Genomic DNA, 15,504 nt, shown 5'->3' with positions numbered 1-15,504 from the left:
ATATCACACAAATTATTATGTTGTAGTATCGATAAAAAACATTTCTTAATTAAATAATTATTTAAGATAATACACAAAAAATAATTCTAATTCGAAAAAAAATAATTCAATTTCGGAATTAATATTTGGGTGATTATTTTTGAAATCATATTTATTCTTTCAAAATTTTCGAACCGAAAATTTCTTTTGAATGCCAACAAATGAACACTGAAAAGTGAACAGGTATATTCAAAATCTCTTTATTTTGATTTCTGATCATGCATTTGTATTTGAAACAGTTGTGATAATTATAGCATTTGAATACAAAATCTCTTACCAAAGGCAAACAATCTTTGAAAAATCAACACCCCGAAAAAAGATATGATTTCAAAAATAATAACCCATTTCAATTTCGAAAAAGAATAATTCAATTTCTATATGAAAAATATTTTGATTTGTGGAATGAATAACTTGTGTTTTGTGTTTTGAATTCTCATTGTTTTTATTTCATCAAATTTTTTTGTTTATGTATATTTGAAAAATGATGCATTTTCATTAAAAAAAATGCATTCATTTTGATTGAAAATATTTTATTTTGAAGTTTATTTGAAAAGAAAATGAATTCATTTTCTTATTAAAGATTGATGATTTTAATATATTTACCAAAGAAAAAAATTTTCTTCTGTTGGTAAAAAATTCTTGTTTTTTGTTATTCAATAAATGTGATTGAAATTTAAATATTTTTATTTTGTTATTCAACAGAATGAATTTTTTTATTAATTTAATCATTTGAGTGATAATTTTCGAAAATAAAAAAAATTTTCAAAAAATTGATTTATTGATTGTTGCAATAAAAAACAGTTCTCTTCGAGTAATAATGTTTGATTGATTAAAAATAATTTGAACTTTTCTGAAATCCATTCTCGAGAAAAATAGAAAGATTCAGTTTTTAATGAATTTCGAAATTGAAATATTCATTTTCGAAATTGAATTATTCTTTTTCGAAATCGAATTAATAAATTACGAAATTGAATTATTTTTTTTCGAAAATGAATTATTTTTTTTCGAAATTGAATTATTTTTGGTGTAAATAATATGTTTAATGAAGATCTTCATAAAAATTACATTTTTTTCTTTTTTGAAAAAAGCGAAAAAAAAATATTTGTGTTTAATGAAATTCTTCTTTTGAAACACGCTAATTTCAACAATCTTCTTATCGATATTTTCGTATGAACATGCAAAAATATATTGTTTAATTTTATATTGTATCGTTTTTGCAACAAAGTATTTCTTTTAACAAAAATCGAAAATATTCATCAAAATTTTGTTCCATATCTCAAAAATTGCATAGAATCGAAAAAGCTTTATTGTTATTTCTTATTCTTTGAAAATCATTTCTGATAATTTATGAAAAATTGAACAAAATTTTTCACAAAATTTTAGTTTATTCAATTCATCTGTGAATCAAAAAAAAGTGAACTTTTCAAAAAATATATTTTTTGGGTTATTCTCATAAAAACGTAACAAATGTTTAATTTTCAAATAAATCAAAAATTTCAAAAATTTGCTTAAATTTCTGTTTCTGCTCACTAATCTTTTTTGAAATGAATGAAATAGCATTATCCAGAAATAGATTCCATTTTAGTGATATTTGGTGAATGTTAACAAAAATAAGAGCAAAACATGAAAATTTGGATTTTTTGAAAACAAAACATTTGCAATTTTTCAAGAAGAATTACAGATATGTGTGAATTTTTTGAAAAGTTCCTTTTGTTTAATTTTCGAACATGGGGGTAAATACGGACTTTCAAGCTTTTTTTACACTTATCATTGAAAAATTTTGCTTCACTCATAACTTTATTTCCCTTTCTCAGATTTCAAAATAAATTTGATTTTCATATCCGTAAACTGGCGCAGTTGAAATAGAAACACAAAGTTTTCCTTCATTTCACGAATGTCAAAAAATGAGCCCATTTTTGTTGTGTTTTTTGATCTCAAAAAGTCAATGAAAAGTGCATAATTTTTCAATGAAAATGAATGAAGTGAAATATTCTCCCCCATATCTTCAATTATTTTTTCGAAGTCGGTGTTTATTCTCTAATTTTTTATTTATTTTTGAATATCAAATTCAATATATGTCTCAATAAATTTTTTTTATCGTTAAAATAAAAAAGGATTTATGAAACTGTCCAAAAAGCGAATAAAGTTTAAATACATCAATAATCAGTTAGATGCAACATATGCATCTGTGACATGACAGGTGATAAAATCATTTGTCCATTACAAAAAAAAAAAAAAAAAAAAAAAAAAAAAAAAATTATTGAATTCCGAGAAAGATTCAAAAAAGTGAATGGAACTAAATTTTGAAAGCGAAAAATTTATTCACGTGCGAAATGCTTACATCAACTTCACAAAGAATCTCCAAAAAATGAAAATCTCTCATTTAATAAGATAGAATATTGCAAATGACAGAATTCATTTACGACTTTCAGCGAAAGAAAATCAAATTGCAATTTCTCCAAGCCTTCGGAATAAGTCTTTAATAAAACTTTTAAGAAAGAATTTCTTTTGTATAATTAATAATAAAGGTCATTGTTATTTTTAATGAAATTTCAAATAATACTTGCACTTTAAAAATACAATTTTTAAAGAAAAAATGAATGATGGTGAATAAGCTAAAATTATGAATAACAAAAGCACATGATCTCATCTCAAATTTCAAACTCTCTTTTCTGCCCACCCAAGAAGCATAAAACCCTCAAAAAGCAAATCACGAGATCCCCTGCTTACGCTTTGGAGGATGTCGATCATTTCACGAGTTATGATTCATGAGAAGGCTGAATTGTGGATATAAGAAAAAAGAGTTGAATCTTCATTTAATAACCCTGATGATTAGCTACCCTTTTTGACAGCAGCCGTTATCTCTCCAGGTTTAGGAAATCGTCCTGTTTTAAATTTGCTGTATAACAGTCTTCCATCATCAGTAGTAACTTCAAATGCTCCTTCTCGTGGAGTGGTCATATTACCCTCTACAACTATTCCTTCAAAATTCTTTTCCAGCTCCGCTTTGGCAGCGGAAAACTGGGAGTCATAATGTCACTGAAATCACAAAGAAAAAAGAACAAAAATAATAAAGGTAAAACAACTTGGAAACAAAAAACTTCATTAAAAATAATACAAAGTATCATCTAATTAGAATATTTTTGTCATCTCTCATTTTAATTTACATACAACTGTGCAAAATTCAATATGAATTTTTTGCATTTTTGATCAATACCATTTTCTTAAAAAGCAGAATATTTAGATGACATGTAATTTTTGAAAATCAAATTGCACGAATTTTCACTATAAAATAAAATGAAAAAAAATTTCATCTTAAAGTGTCAAAGATTGCAAGGCATATTTTGGTAATTAAAAATTTATGTTGTGCTTAAATGTGTGAAAGAAGAAAAAGAAGCAATTGAAAATGAAAATGTAAATATTTTATATGGAATCAACAAAAGCATAAATGTTGACATAAAAATTAGTTCCATTCAACCGATAAAAGAATAACGCAAGTCAATATTCAAAATGTCATAACTTCATTAACAGATTCTTTATCAAAGCTCAATAAGTTTGGCAAATTAAAGAAAGTTTGCAATACAAAAAATGAGGAAGAAAAAGTCAAAAAAAAAAAAAAAAATAAAATAAATGACTTATTATACTTTGATTCTTTAAGAAATTCCATGATTTTCATATTTCACAAAAAGATGAGATTTCAAACGAAGTTGCTTTCACGAACACGAATAATTTTGCTATCAAGCATTTCAATACAAAGCAACAACATGACATCTTAGTAAAAAAGTTCAATTTTGTTATTCTCTTTTGTTCTTTTAAGTTCTTCTCCCTTCTCTATTTCCCCTTCTGACCTTCTTTCAACATATTCGTTAAACAAGACAAGACAAGACAAGATAAAATAAAACAAAAATTTCAAAAAAATATGTTCTTTTTTTATAGAATCATGAAAAATTTTAAATATAAAAATCAGAATAAAAAAAAAAATGAAACAAAATAAAAAAGAAATGCAATTTATTACTCAATCAAAAACTGTCTCTTCCACCTGCATCTGCTCACTTGACTCAACAATAGACAACGTTTGATCTTTCTCTATCACTTCTTCCATTTCTTTCTCTCTTTTTTTCTCTTCCTCCTCTTTCATTCTCTTTTCTTTCTCTTCTTCTTCTTTTTTCTTCTTCTCCTCCTTTTCTGCTTGCTTTCTTGCTTCTTCTTCCTTCAATCCTATTTTCTCTTTCTCTTGCTTCATTTCCTTCTCCAACTTCTTTTCTTGCTCCTTCATCTTCTCCTTCCTCTTCCTCTTCTTCTCTTTCTCTATTCTTTCTTCCATTTCTTTCTCTCCAAACCTTCTCCTTCTCATCTTCTCCATCTCGTTTCTAATCACAACGCTTGCTTCTTTCTCTCTTCTTTCCCATTCTCTTCTCTTCTTCTCCACTTCAATCAAACTCCTCCTCCTTCTTTCTTTCCCTTCCCAGCTCTCCATCAACAACACAGCCATCTTCTTCTCTTTCTCTTCTTCTTCTAGTCTTTTCTCCATCATCTCTTCTTTTCCTCTTCTTCTTTCTATCATTTTCTCCACAAAACTCGAAATAATTTCAGCTTTTTCTTTTCTTCTTTCTTCTTCTTCTTCTCTTTCTTTCTTCATTTTCTCTTCTCCTTCTCTTCTCCTCCACATCATCTTCACACACTTCACAATAACTTTTACTTCTTCCTCTTCAATTTTGATTTCTTCTTTCCCTCTTTTCTTCATCTCTTCTTCTGCTTCTTTCCTTCTCGTCATCTTTTGATAGAAATTCGCTAACACAATTGCATTTCTTGCCTCTTTCTCTCTCGCTTTCTCTCTCCTTTCTTTCCTTTCCCTTTCCGCTTTCCTCATCAAAATCACATTTCTCCATTGATTATTCATTAAACTTACACCTTCTTCCCTCTTTTCCTCTTCTTCTTTCCTTCTTCTTTCTCTTTCTTCTCTTCCTTTTCTTCTCTTCTCTATTTGATTGTAACAATCCATCATATATTTCGCCATTTCTTCCCTCTTCCTCTCTTCTTCTTCTCTTTTCCTTTCTCTTTCTCTCTCTCCTTCTCTTCTCTTTTTCATCCTTCTCATATACTTCTCTATAACTTCTGCTTTTTCCCTTTCCTTTTCTTCTTCTTTTTCTCTTCTCTTTCTCCTTTCCTCTTCCGCTTTCCTTTTCTCCATCATTTTCCCCAAATAATTCAAAATCTTCTTCGCTTTTTCCATTTCTTTTTCTCTTTCTTCTTCTCTTCTTCTTCTCATTTCTTCTTCTCCTTCTCTTCTCCTTCTCATCTTCTTCATCCCTTCCAAAACCTCTTTCATTTTCTCCTTCTCTTCTCCTTCTGCTTCTTCTCTTTTCTTCTCTATTATTTCTTCTCCTTCTCTTCTTCTTTGCATCCTCTTCAAATGTTCTGCTATTAACATTGCATTTTCTTCTTCTTTCTCTTCTTCTTTCTTCCTTTCAATTTCGAATTTCTCCGAGCTATTTCTCCGAATCTCCATTTTTTGGTACATGTTGCTTATGATTCTTGCCACTTCAATTTCTTTTTCATAATTTTCTTTTCTTTTTCTTTCTTCTTCTTCACTTCCTCTTCTTCTCCTCTCCATTTCTTCGTATTTCTTCATCAATAACTTTGCCATTTTATTTCTTTTCTCTTCATCTTCTTCTTTCCTCTTTCTTCTTTCTTCTTCCGCTTTCTTTCTTTTCATCAAATTTTGAATCGAATTCCGTATTATTAATGATTTTATTCTTTCTTCTTCTTCTTCTTCTCTTCTTCTTCTTTCTCTTTCTTTTTCTCCTTCTCTTCTCCTTTCCATCCGAATTATTGCTTCATTTATCACCTCAACTTTCTTCTTTCTCTCTTCTTCGTCTTTCTTCTTCAGCTCTTCTAACATTTTTTTATTTCTTTCTCTCAAAATGCAATTTTCCCATTCAAAACCAATCAAATTTACACTTTTTATTTGCTTTTCTTCATCTTCTTTTCTTCTTTCTTCTCTTTCTCTTTCTCCTCTCCTTCTCTTCTCCATCTTTTCATATTGCCTTGTTATTTCTTCTGCTTTTTCTCTTCGAAATTCTTCATTTTTCTTTCTTCTTCTTCTTTCTTCTTCTTCTCCTCTTCTCCTTTTCATCATCTTTTCCATTCCTTCTAAAATATCAATACATTTTCCTTTCCTTCTTTCTTCTTCCTCTTTCTTCTTCTTCTCTTCCTCTTCTTCTCCCAACTTCCTTCTCTTCATCTTTTCATATCCATTTTTCAAACATTCAATTGCTTTTCTTCTTCTTTCTTCTTCTTCTTCTCTCATTTTCTCCATTTCTTTTCCATTTTCTCTTCTTTTCATCACGTTTTCTTTCCAAAACATTGAAATTTCTTTAGCTTTTTCTCTTTCTTCTCTCTCTTCTTTGCTTTTCTTCCTCTCTTCCATCTCTTTCTTCGCTTTTTCCTTCAATTTTTTATTCAAAATTCCTTTCAAAATAAAATACATTGCTAATTTTCGTTCTTCTTCTTCTTCTCTTCTTCTTCTCTTTTCCTCTTCTTCTGCTTTTTTCCTCTTCAAAACATTCAAAAACGCGTTCTCTATCACAATTGCCATTTCATTTCTTCTTCTTCTTTCTTCTTCTTCTCTCTTCTCCTTTTCTCCTTCTCCTTCTCTTCTCTTCTTCATCTTTTTCATCATTTCTGTTATTATTTCTCCTTTTTCTCTTTCTTTCAATCTTAATTTTTCTTCTTCTTCTTCCAAAATTCGTTTGGCTTTCCTTCTTTTTTCCATGTTTTTCATTGCTTCTGATATTATTCCTATTTTCCTTTTTCTTTCTTCTTCCTCTTCCTCTTCTTTCTTCTTCTTCTTCTCCTCCATTATTCTTTCTCCTTCTCTTCTTTTCATCATATTTTTTACCATTTTTGCTATAATTTCTGCTTTTAATATGCAATTTTCTTCTTCTTTCTTCTTTCTCTCTTCTCTTTCTTCTTTCGCTTTCTTTCTCTTCATCATGTTATTAACATAAGCAATCATTATCATTTCTGCTTTTTCTTCTTCATTTTCTTTTATTTCTTTTCTTCTTTCTAACATTTCTTCTTCTCCCCTTCTTCTCTTCATCATCATTTTTGTTATTTCTGTTATAATTCTTGCTTTTTCTTTTCTTCTTTCTTCTTCTTCTTTCCTTCTTTCTTTTATTTCCTCTTCTCCTTCTCTTCTCTTCCTCATCTCCTTCATCTTATTTCTCAATATTTCTGCTTTTATTTCTTTGATTTTTTCATTTTCCCTTCTTCTTCTTCTTTCTTCTTCTTCTCCTCTTCTTCTCCTTTCTGTTATATTCATCCAGCAATTCATTATAATCATCGCATTTCCTTTTTCTTCTCTTTCTCTTTCTTCTTTTTCCTTTTGCTTTCTTCTTTCTTCTTCTTCCTCTTCTTCTCGTCTTCTTCTTTCTCTTTCTCTTTCCTTTTCTTCTTCTTCTTCTCTTCCTCTTTCTCTTCTCAATTTCTCTATCATTTCTTTTCCTCTTCTTCTTTTCATCATTTTCCTCCTCATTTCAGACAAAACTTCTGCTTTTTCCTTTCTTTTCCTTTCTTCCTCTTCTCTTCTTTCTTCTTCTTCTTCTCTTCCTTCTCTTCTCTTTCTCATAAGCAACCAATAATTCATAATAAACATTGCGTTTTCTTCTTCTTCTTTCTCTCTCTCTCTTCTTCTTCTTTTCAATTCTTCTTCTCCTTTCTTTCTCTTCTCAAACTTTCGAAATCCATCAAGCAAACACAAAGTAGCTTTGTTTTGCATCATTTTAATCTTTTTCTTTTCTTCTTCTTCTTTTTCTCTTCTCTTTCTCTCTTCTTCTTCTCTTCTCAACCTTTCTTCTTCCTCTTTCTTCTTCCTCTCTTCTTCTTCTTTTCTCTTTCTCTCTTCCTCTTCTCTTCTCTTTCTCTCTTCTTCTTCCCTTTTTAATCTTTCTTCCTCCTCTTTCTTTTTCCTCTCCTCTTCTTCTCTTTTTATTCTTTCTTCCTCTTCCTTCTTCTTTCTCTCTTCCTCTTCTCTTCTCAATCGTTCCTCTTCCTCCTTTCTCTTCTTCTCTTCTTCTTCCTTCTTCAACCTTTCTTCTTCTTCTCTCCTTCTCTTCTCTTCCTCTTCTTCTTTTTCTCTTCTAATTCTTTCTTCTTCTTCTCTTTTCAACATTTCTTCTTCCTTTTTCTTTTTCCTTTCCTCTTCTTCTTTTCTCCTTCTCTCTTCTTCTTCCTTCTTTAATCTTTCCTCCTCTTCTTCTCTTTTTATTCTTTCTTCTTCTTCCTTCCTCTTTCTCTCTTCCATTGCTCTTCTCAATCTTTCCTCCTCCTCCTCCTCTTCTTCTTTCCTTCTCCTTCTTTCCTCTTCCTCTTCTCTTCTCCTCTTCTCCTCTTCCGCCTTCCTCTCCTTCTCTCTCCTCTCCCACTCATCCATCTCTTCTTTGAATTTTCTCTGCTTTCTTTCTTGCTCTTTCTTCATTTCTTGCTCTTTTTCTCGCATTTTCCGCTTTCTTTCTTCGTTTTGTGCTTTTGTCTTCTGTTTTATGAGAGTCTCACGTTCTTCTTCTGATTGAATATCACATGCACACAAACAAAAAATGTTAGAAGATGATTAAACATGGAACAGAAGAAAGAAATAATGATGATATTAAAAAATGTAATCATACAAGAATCAAGTTTTTAAAGATGATAAAATAATTTCGATTTTAATGAAAGCACTAAATTATGAATACAAACCATAAAATTCAAAATCCATTTGTTCAATAATGAACTGAAGGAATATGGGGATATGAATCAGTAGTATAACTAAAATGTTTATAAGCAACAAATAGAATGCAAATAGTTGGCCAATAATAAAAGAAAAAAATACCCAACATAAATATCGTGGTTTTGGGATTTCTTCCAAGCAAGAATCCAAAAGCGAATGATATTGAAATATATTTCAAAAACATAATATATGGTCCAATGACTGATCCAAATGCGTATGGAATATATGAATATATGAGGGAATATAATTTATAATGCATTTGGATAATCTTAAAATTGTGCAACATTCTTTAAAAATTAAATATCATCAAAATAATTCAAGTTTTTCATTTAAAAATCATTAAAAATTCACACTGATTGGGCGACATTGTTGGAAAAGTGGTATAATACCCAGCAATGTAAAAGGTTAGAAACACAGGAAAAATAACTGCGCTTTTAATTATAATTTGTACAGGTGTAAAATACATAATACTAATTCAAAAAAAGTTCAGTTATAACTTCCATAAGAATAAGATTTATATTGCAAACCCAAAAAATGAGAAGACTATCGAAATAAAGAAAATATATCTGACAAATGAATTATAAATCCATAAATGCCACAGGTACAAATAATCCAGAGCTGGAACATCGGAAATGCGCAAGGGCGATTCATAAGCATCAGCAAGAAGCGCTTCCCACGAGCTATATTTTCTCGACTTACTCATTACACCCTGTGGAGATTATCGTTCGTCAAAGAAAATAAATGATGGGGGAATTTTTAAAATTCCTTAAAATTGAAAATAATTATTATGCTCATTGCGAATATTAAATTTTTTGATTAGTGAATTTCTTTTTGTTTCAATAAACCATCATAAGAAATGCATAAACCTCAAAGCGATTTTGTCACTTTTACGCATGGGCAATTTCCTATTGATCGTATGCTTACACTTTTTTACTACACTATTTATTTACTATTTTTCTTATGACTTTTTGCACGAAATGTTTTGATGAATATCATGAAAAACTCAATAAGATGCTGAATATGAATCAACGAACTTGCCTTGGGGTTTTATGCTCTCACCTCTAATTACTAATTTCTCCCCACAAAACCAAAGCAATAATTCTATTCCCTTGATTCCAATTTCTGGATTATCTCGATGCCCTTCATGTTCTTCTCTTCCATCAAATCTTATGAAATTTTCTGAGGATGGAACAGTAAGATGCCCGTACTGTTTTCATAAATATCGAATTCCAGAAAATTATTTTAAGCTCAATGATAGAGCAAACTCACAAGAATTAATTTCCGGAATGTATGACGTATTGAATTACTCCGAAGGTATCTTACGATCACAAGTTGAATTTTGGATTCATTGATTTTAAATCTTTTCTGTTTGCTTTCTAGTTATACCCATTCCCACGCCTACAAGTCATCAGAACAAACAGATTCAATCATTAGTACCATTTCATCTTCCAGATTGGGCTCCAAAATATGTATTTTTGCTTGATTGCACAGGAAGCAAGATGCATTTGAATGAACTCTGCAATCAACTTGCAAAGAAAATCCAAACACTTCCAGAAATTACTTATACGTGCATTGTCGGTCTCACAGACACAGAAATCATCTTTTTAACAGTGAGCGAAAAGACGGGAGATGGGAGGCTGAGGGTATTTCCTGCCTTGGGAAGCGGAGTGGCAGGAAATCCAGTGATTAATAAGGAGTGGGCAGATGAGAAAGGAGAGAAGAAGAAAGACAAAGGATTCGAGAGAGAAGGAGTGCTGGTTCTGGAAGAGGAAGAAAAGGATTATTCGTTTGAAGGATTGAGGGCAGAAGATATATTTGTTGGGGTTTGGTTTTCTTTTGTATTATTTTTTCATGTTATTATTATTATTATTATTGATTGGCCTTTTAATTCCATTTAATTTTGATGAAAATGAATTCTTCCTCTGAAAAAAAAATTTTTTTTTATTTGATTAAATTTTTATTCACATAACATTTATTTATTTATCTATCTATTTATCTTAATTTCCTATTCTTACCACACCCCCCCTCCCTCCTCCTCCTCCTCCCTTTCAGTTCCACACCCGCTCCGTCCTTCTCTCCCTTCTCTCCGCTTTCCCTTCTCATTTCTCTCATCTCTCTCCTCTCCCTCCTCTTTCCTTCCCCGCCTTCATCACTCGTTTTTGCTCCTTCTCTCGTTTATATAAGCTAAACAACATTTCATTGCTCGCTTTTCTCTACACTCCATTCCCTTTTCCCCTCCCGCATTCATTTGGCATTCTTCTCGATTTGTACAACAATTCTCTTCATTCTTCTTCTTCTTCTTCTTCTTCCTCTTCTGCTTCTGCTTTTCCTCTGACTCGCTCCTTCCTCTCCTTCCTCTCTAACATCGTCACTTATCCCTTCAGAACTGTTGCTTCTTATGCTTCTTCTTATTACTCTTCCTCTTCTTCTTCCTCTTCTTCTTCTCTTCTTCTCTCTTCTTCTTCTTCTTCTTCTCTTCTTCTCCTCTTCGCTTCGGCTTCTCTTTCGTTCTGGACAGAAATTGCGAAAATTCTAACAGCCAATGAAATTGTGGTGGATTTGTTCTGTTTTGGAAGCCAATGGAATGAAAAGTTCTATGATGGAAAACTGGGAGTGGAGGAAGAGGAAGAAGAAGAAGGAAGTGAAGGAAGTGAAGAAGAAAATGTGAAATTAATGAATTTGAGGAGGAAAGCAGGAAGAAGAGGAGGAGAAGGGGAAGGAGGAGAAGGAATGGAAAAAGGAGAAGAAGAAAGAGAAAGAGACATTTTGAGCGAAATGGAAAAGCGAAAAGAGGCAGAACAAGCCGAATTTCGGAAAAGGATGAAGGAAGCAAACCAGAAATTAGCAGAGCAAAAAAAGGGAAAAGTCGATAAAGTCGAAAAAGAACAAATTGAATCGAGAATTGATTATTTTTCGTCTTCAAGTGCTTCTTCTTCTTCTTCTTCTTCTTATCCTTCAAATTCTTCTTCTCCTCTTCTTCCTCCATTTGTTAGTCCAGCAACAAACGCATCTAACCCTTCAGATATTGGCATAGATGTAGAAATAAATGGAAATGAAAATGTTATTTCTTCTTCTTCTCCTTCTCCTTCTCCTTCTCTTCCTCCTCCTCCTGCTTCTCTAACAGAAAAGCTATTCGGATGGATGTGGCGAAGCAAAACAAACCAGAAAGAAGAGAAAGAAAACGGAAAATTAGCAGAAAAAGAAGGAAAAGGAGCAAAAGAAGGAAAAGAAGGATTGTTGCCTGATTTTGACAGCTCTCCCGCCAATTCAGCCGGAAAAATAAAAAATGACAGGAAAGCAAACAACTCTATTTCTCCGAGCTCTTCTAATTCTCCGAACTCTTCTATTTCTCGGGAAACCGAAGCGTTTTCGAGTCTTTCTCCATCGCATTTGGATGAAAACACCCAACTTTCGTTTATTTCTCCGCTTGTTCAGTACACAAATGGCAATTTGTACTATTTCTGTGATTGTTTGGGGTATGGGGATGAGAAGATGCTGGTGATGAAGAAGGAGAAAGAGAAAGAGAAGGAAGAGAAAGAGAAAGGAGAAGGAAAGGAAGAGAAAAAAGGAGAAGAACACAAAATAAAGTGCTTAACTGCTGCTTTGCAGCTTCAGCATTCACTTTCGAGTGTTTTACCCACAAAATCTTCTTCTTCTCTTTCTTCTCTTTCTTCTTCTTCTTCTTCTTCTTCTTCTTCTTCTTCTTCTTCTTCTTCCTCCTCCTCCTCCTCCTCCTCTTCTTCTTCTTCTTCTCTTCATTTCCCCCTTATCCTTCCTTCTTCGTGTGTCAGAGGAAGAAATATAACTCTTTCTGTTCAATGCACACCTGAATTTTCTGTTGTCAATGAATCAAATTCTCAATTGATTGTATCAGAACAACCTTCTCTTTCTTCTTCTTTCTCTTCTTCTTCTTCTTCTTCTTCCTCATTTTCTTCTTCTTCTTCTCTTCCTTCTTATTCTTCTCGTGTCTCTAACAACTTCAAAGATTTCAACTTGGCTGAAAATGTGCTTCCTTCTCTGAATTTGAGTCAATTTATAGACAGAGAATGGGCGAATGCACTGAAGAGACAGGAATTAGAGATAAAGAAGGAAAGAGAGAAGGAGGAAAAAAGAGAGAAAGAAGGAGAAAGAGGAGAAGATAATAGACTTATTATCGATGGAATAGAAGGAATTGAATCAACAGAAAGAAATAACCAAAAAAGCAATGAATTTGATAACACGTCATTCGTTCCAATGAATTCAGAAGATAATTTTATGCCTTCTCTTTCGCTTCCTTCTCTTTCGCAGTCGTCACTCAGCCGCCTTTTCCATTCAGATGAAATTCCCCTCCCATATGCTTTGTTCTGCCCGTACAAGAATAATGGGATCCATCCGTTTTTGCCGGCAAACTCTTCTTCTTCTTCTAATTATTTTTCTTCACCATTTTCTTCTTCTTCTCTAATTGGCTCATCTCCTTCAGACGATGTGCTATCCACTCAAACGTCTTCCTCTCTTTCGATGTTCCATTTGCTTTCCTGCTCTTCTTCCTCTTCTCTCCCCTTTCAGCTGAAGTTTCTTGCCAATAATTCCTCATTTCAGTCAAAGAATTATCCACTAAAAGAAAATTGTGGGCCCGAAAGATTTTTGCCGGCAATGCAGTTCCGGTTTTCTTTCATATGGGTTGTACAATGCGAAGGAGAAGAAGGAGAAGGAAGAGGAGAAAGAAGAAGAGAAAGCGGAAATAACAATTCTTCTATTTCTTCTTCTTCTTCCTCTTCTTCCTCCTCTCTTCACACCCCCAGCATCCTAGTCCTCCGCCTCACCCGCGTCTGCAACATAAGCATTCCTCTTTCCTCTTCCCCCCTCTCTCTTCTCTCTCATCTCAACGGCAGCTGTTTGCTCCATCTCCTTCTCTCTTCCTCTCCCTCTGGCTTGCCCACAATGGAATCTTTGGGATTTCTGTTAGAAAGACTGCTTGTTCTGTATCACAATGAGATTAACAAGGAAGAGTGGGACGGGAGGAGTGAGGTGAGGGTGTTGGATTTTGAGTTTGAAGGGTTGGAGGAGGGGATAGAAGAAGAAGAGGAGGAGGTGGAAGAAGAAGAAAGAGAGAGAGAAAGAGAAGAGGAAGGAGAAGAAGAGAGAGAAAGAGAAGAAGTGTATTTTGATGATGTGGAAGAAAGAGAGAGAGACAAGAAGAAGATGAAGAAGATGAGGAGAGAAAGAGAGAAAGAAGAGCTTGCATTGAAAGAGAAGACGAGAGAAGAAGCAGATTTTTCTATAGCACAACAAGTGTTGACGATGGCATTCCAAGGAGAAGGAGGGGAAAGAATGATGAAGAAGGAGAAGAAAGAAGAAGAAGGAGGAGGAGGAGGAGAAGGAGAAGGAGAAACAAATAAGAATGTTATGAGAAGAAAAGCAAAGCAAACAATAGAGAATGCAATGATAATGAAGAAGAAGCAAAGCGAAAACGATATCGAAAGTCTTCGAAGAGAAAAAGAGAGAAAAAAAGAGGAGAAGAAAATGAGGCAAAAAGGGAAGCATTTGAGAGGGTTAACAGAAATTGTGTATTTTTTGATGGGAAGTTCGATTGGGATGACGAAAGGAATGATTTGTGGGCTGGGGAAGAGGAAGGGGTGGTGGGGGGTCCTGGGAGAGGGAGAAGAGGAGGAAGAGGAAGAGGAAGAGGAAGAGGTTGAAGGAGAAGGAAAGGGAGAAGGAGAAGGAGAAAGAGAAGAAGAAGAGAAAGGAAGAAGTAAAGATATTCTTCTTTCTTCCTCTTCTCCCTTCTGGCCCAATCCAATTTGGCGTTCTGTTCTCAAAAATCTTCCTTGTCTCATAAATTCCTCTTTCAAACAAAAAAATAACAATAAAATTAATAAAAATGATAATAAAAATAATGAAAAAACAACAATTTTGACTTCAAATTCAAAGAAAACGAATAAAATTCTGGGTAATTCTCGTTTGCCTTCCACAACGCTCTCTTCATTCATTATGCCTTCGCTATCGAGCTGGGTGAATGAAAACTTGCTTTCTTCTTCTTATTTGACGCCTTCTATGGGCTCGCTGCAGAAGTCGTTTGCGGAATATTTTGTGGTGAAGAGCTTGGAGTGTGTGATTGTGCATAGAAAAACAGGAGAAAATGAGAAGGAAATGAATGATTGGACGCCGGAATTGGATGGTTTGATAGAGAATTATGATTAATTTTATTTTGTTTTTATTTATTTATTTATTTATTCATCCAATGAATATTCTCAACAACTCCCCTCCCATATTCCAACAGCCAAAATGATGCAATCCATATTTTCTTATGTGTCTTCGATCACTTCAAGTCACTTCTTGCGTTGCATTCCCTTGCCTTCGATATTTCTGTCAAATTCTTCCTCATCTGTGATAAACTGCAAACTTTATCAAGATGCCTTTAATCTCCAGCCTGAGGTTGGATGTCCACGTTTGTCTCTCTTTTTTATTTATTTGAATTATCTTTTTCTTTTTTTAAAAAAATTATACTTCATTTTTGATAGTTGCAACACACTCAAACATATTTTTGGAAGGTGATGGATACATTACATTCAAGCAATTTTTCACAAATATAGTTCTTAAACAGCTATCAATATAGCGTTGTGATTGTCAATTCGACACTTTTTGTGAAAAAAAAATGAAAAAAATAACAATAAAATAAAATAAAAAACATCATTTTATTATATTCCCATAATTTT

At 32.7% G+C, this 15,504-nt stretch overlaps 3 protein-coding genes across 3 annotated transcripts; 1 reads left to right on the top strand and 2 right to left on the bottom strand.

Moving 5' to 3' along the window:
* Nucleotides 1–3,364: 3,364 nt before the first annotated feature.
* On the bottom strand, nucleotides 3,365–5,548 carry MONOS_18038 (uncharacterized protein; the record flags this gene model as incomplete). Its single annotated transcript, XM_067871017.1, has 1 exon — nucleotides 3,365–5,548. One exon carries the CDS (start codon nucleotides 5,546–5,548, stop codon nucleotides 4,055–4,057), a length of 1,494 nt encoding a protein of 497 aa, XP_067722145.1. The 3' UTR covers nucleotides 3,365–4,054.
* Nucleotides 5,549–7,787: 2,239 nt separating this feature from the next.
* On the bottom strand, nucleotides 7,788–9,544 carry MONOS_18037 (uncharacterized protein; the record flags this gene model as incomplete). The annotated part of the gene is made up of 6 exons (XM_067871016.1): nucleotides 9,334–9,544; nucleotides 9,160–9,276; nucleotides 8,909–9,093; nucleotides 8,776–8,844; nucleotides 7,890–8,604; nucleotides 7,788–7,806 (listed from the first exon to the last, which is right to left on the bottom strand). Exons 1-6 carry the CDS (start codon nucleotides 9,507–9,509, stop codon nucleotides 7,788–7,790), a joined length of 1,281 nt encoding a protein of 426 aa, XP_067722144.1. The 5' UTR covers nucleotides 9,510–9,544.
* A 114-nt stretch (nucleotides 9,545–9,658) lies between these two features.
* MONOS_10181 (uncharacterized protein) lies at nucleotides 9,659–15,489 on the top strand. Its single transcript, XM_067862602.1, has 6 exons — nucleotides 9,659–9,720; nucleotides 9,818–10,120; nucleotides 10,187–10,629; nucleotides 10,859–14,966; nucleotides 15,069–15,236; nucleotides 15,310–15,489. The coding sequence occupies exons 1-6, from the start codon at nucleotides 9,663–9,665 to the stop codon at nucleotides 15,402–15,404; spliced, it is 5,175 nt and encodes a 1,724-aa protein (XP_067722143.1). The 5' UTR covers nucleotides 9,659–9,662; the 3' UTR covers nucleotides 15,405–15,489.
* Nucleotides 15,490–15,504: the final 15 nt, after the last annotated feature.

Source organism: Monocercomonoides exilis (genome assembly GCF_001643675.1).
Source record: "Monocercomonoides exilis strain PA203 chromosome Unknown scaffold43-869231, whole genome shotgun sequence".
Taxonomy (NCBI): Eukaryota; Preaxostyla; order Oxymonadida; family Polymastigidae; genus Monocercomonoides; species Monocercomonoides exilis.
The sequence above is the reverse complement of the archived record's forward strand: the minus strand, read 5'-3'. Positions and strand labels throughout refer to the sequence as shown.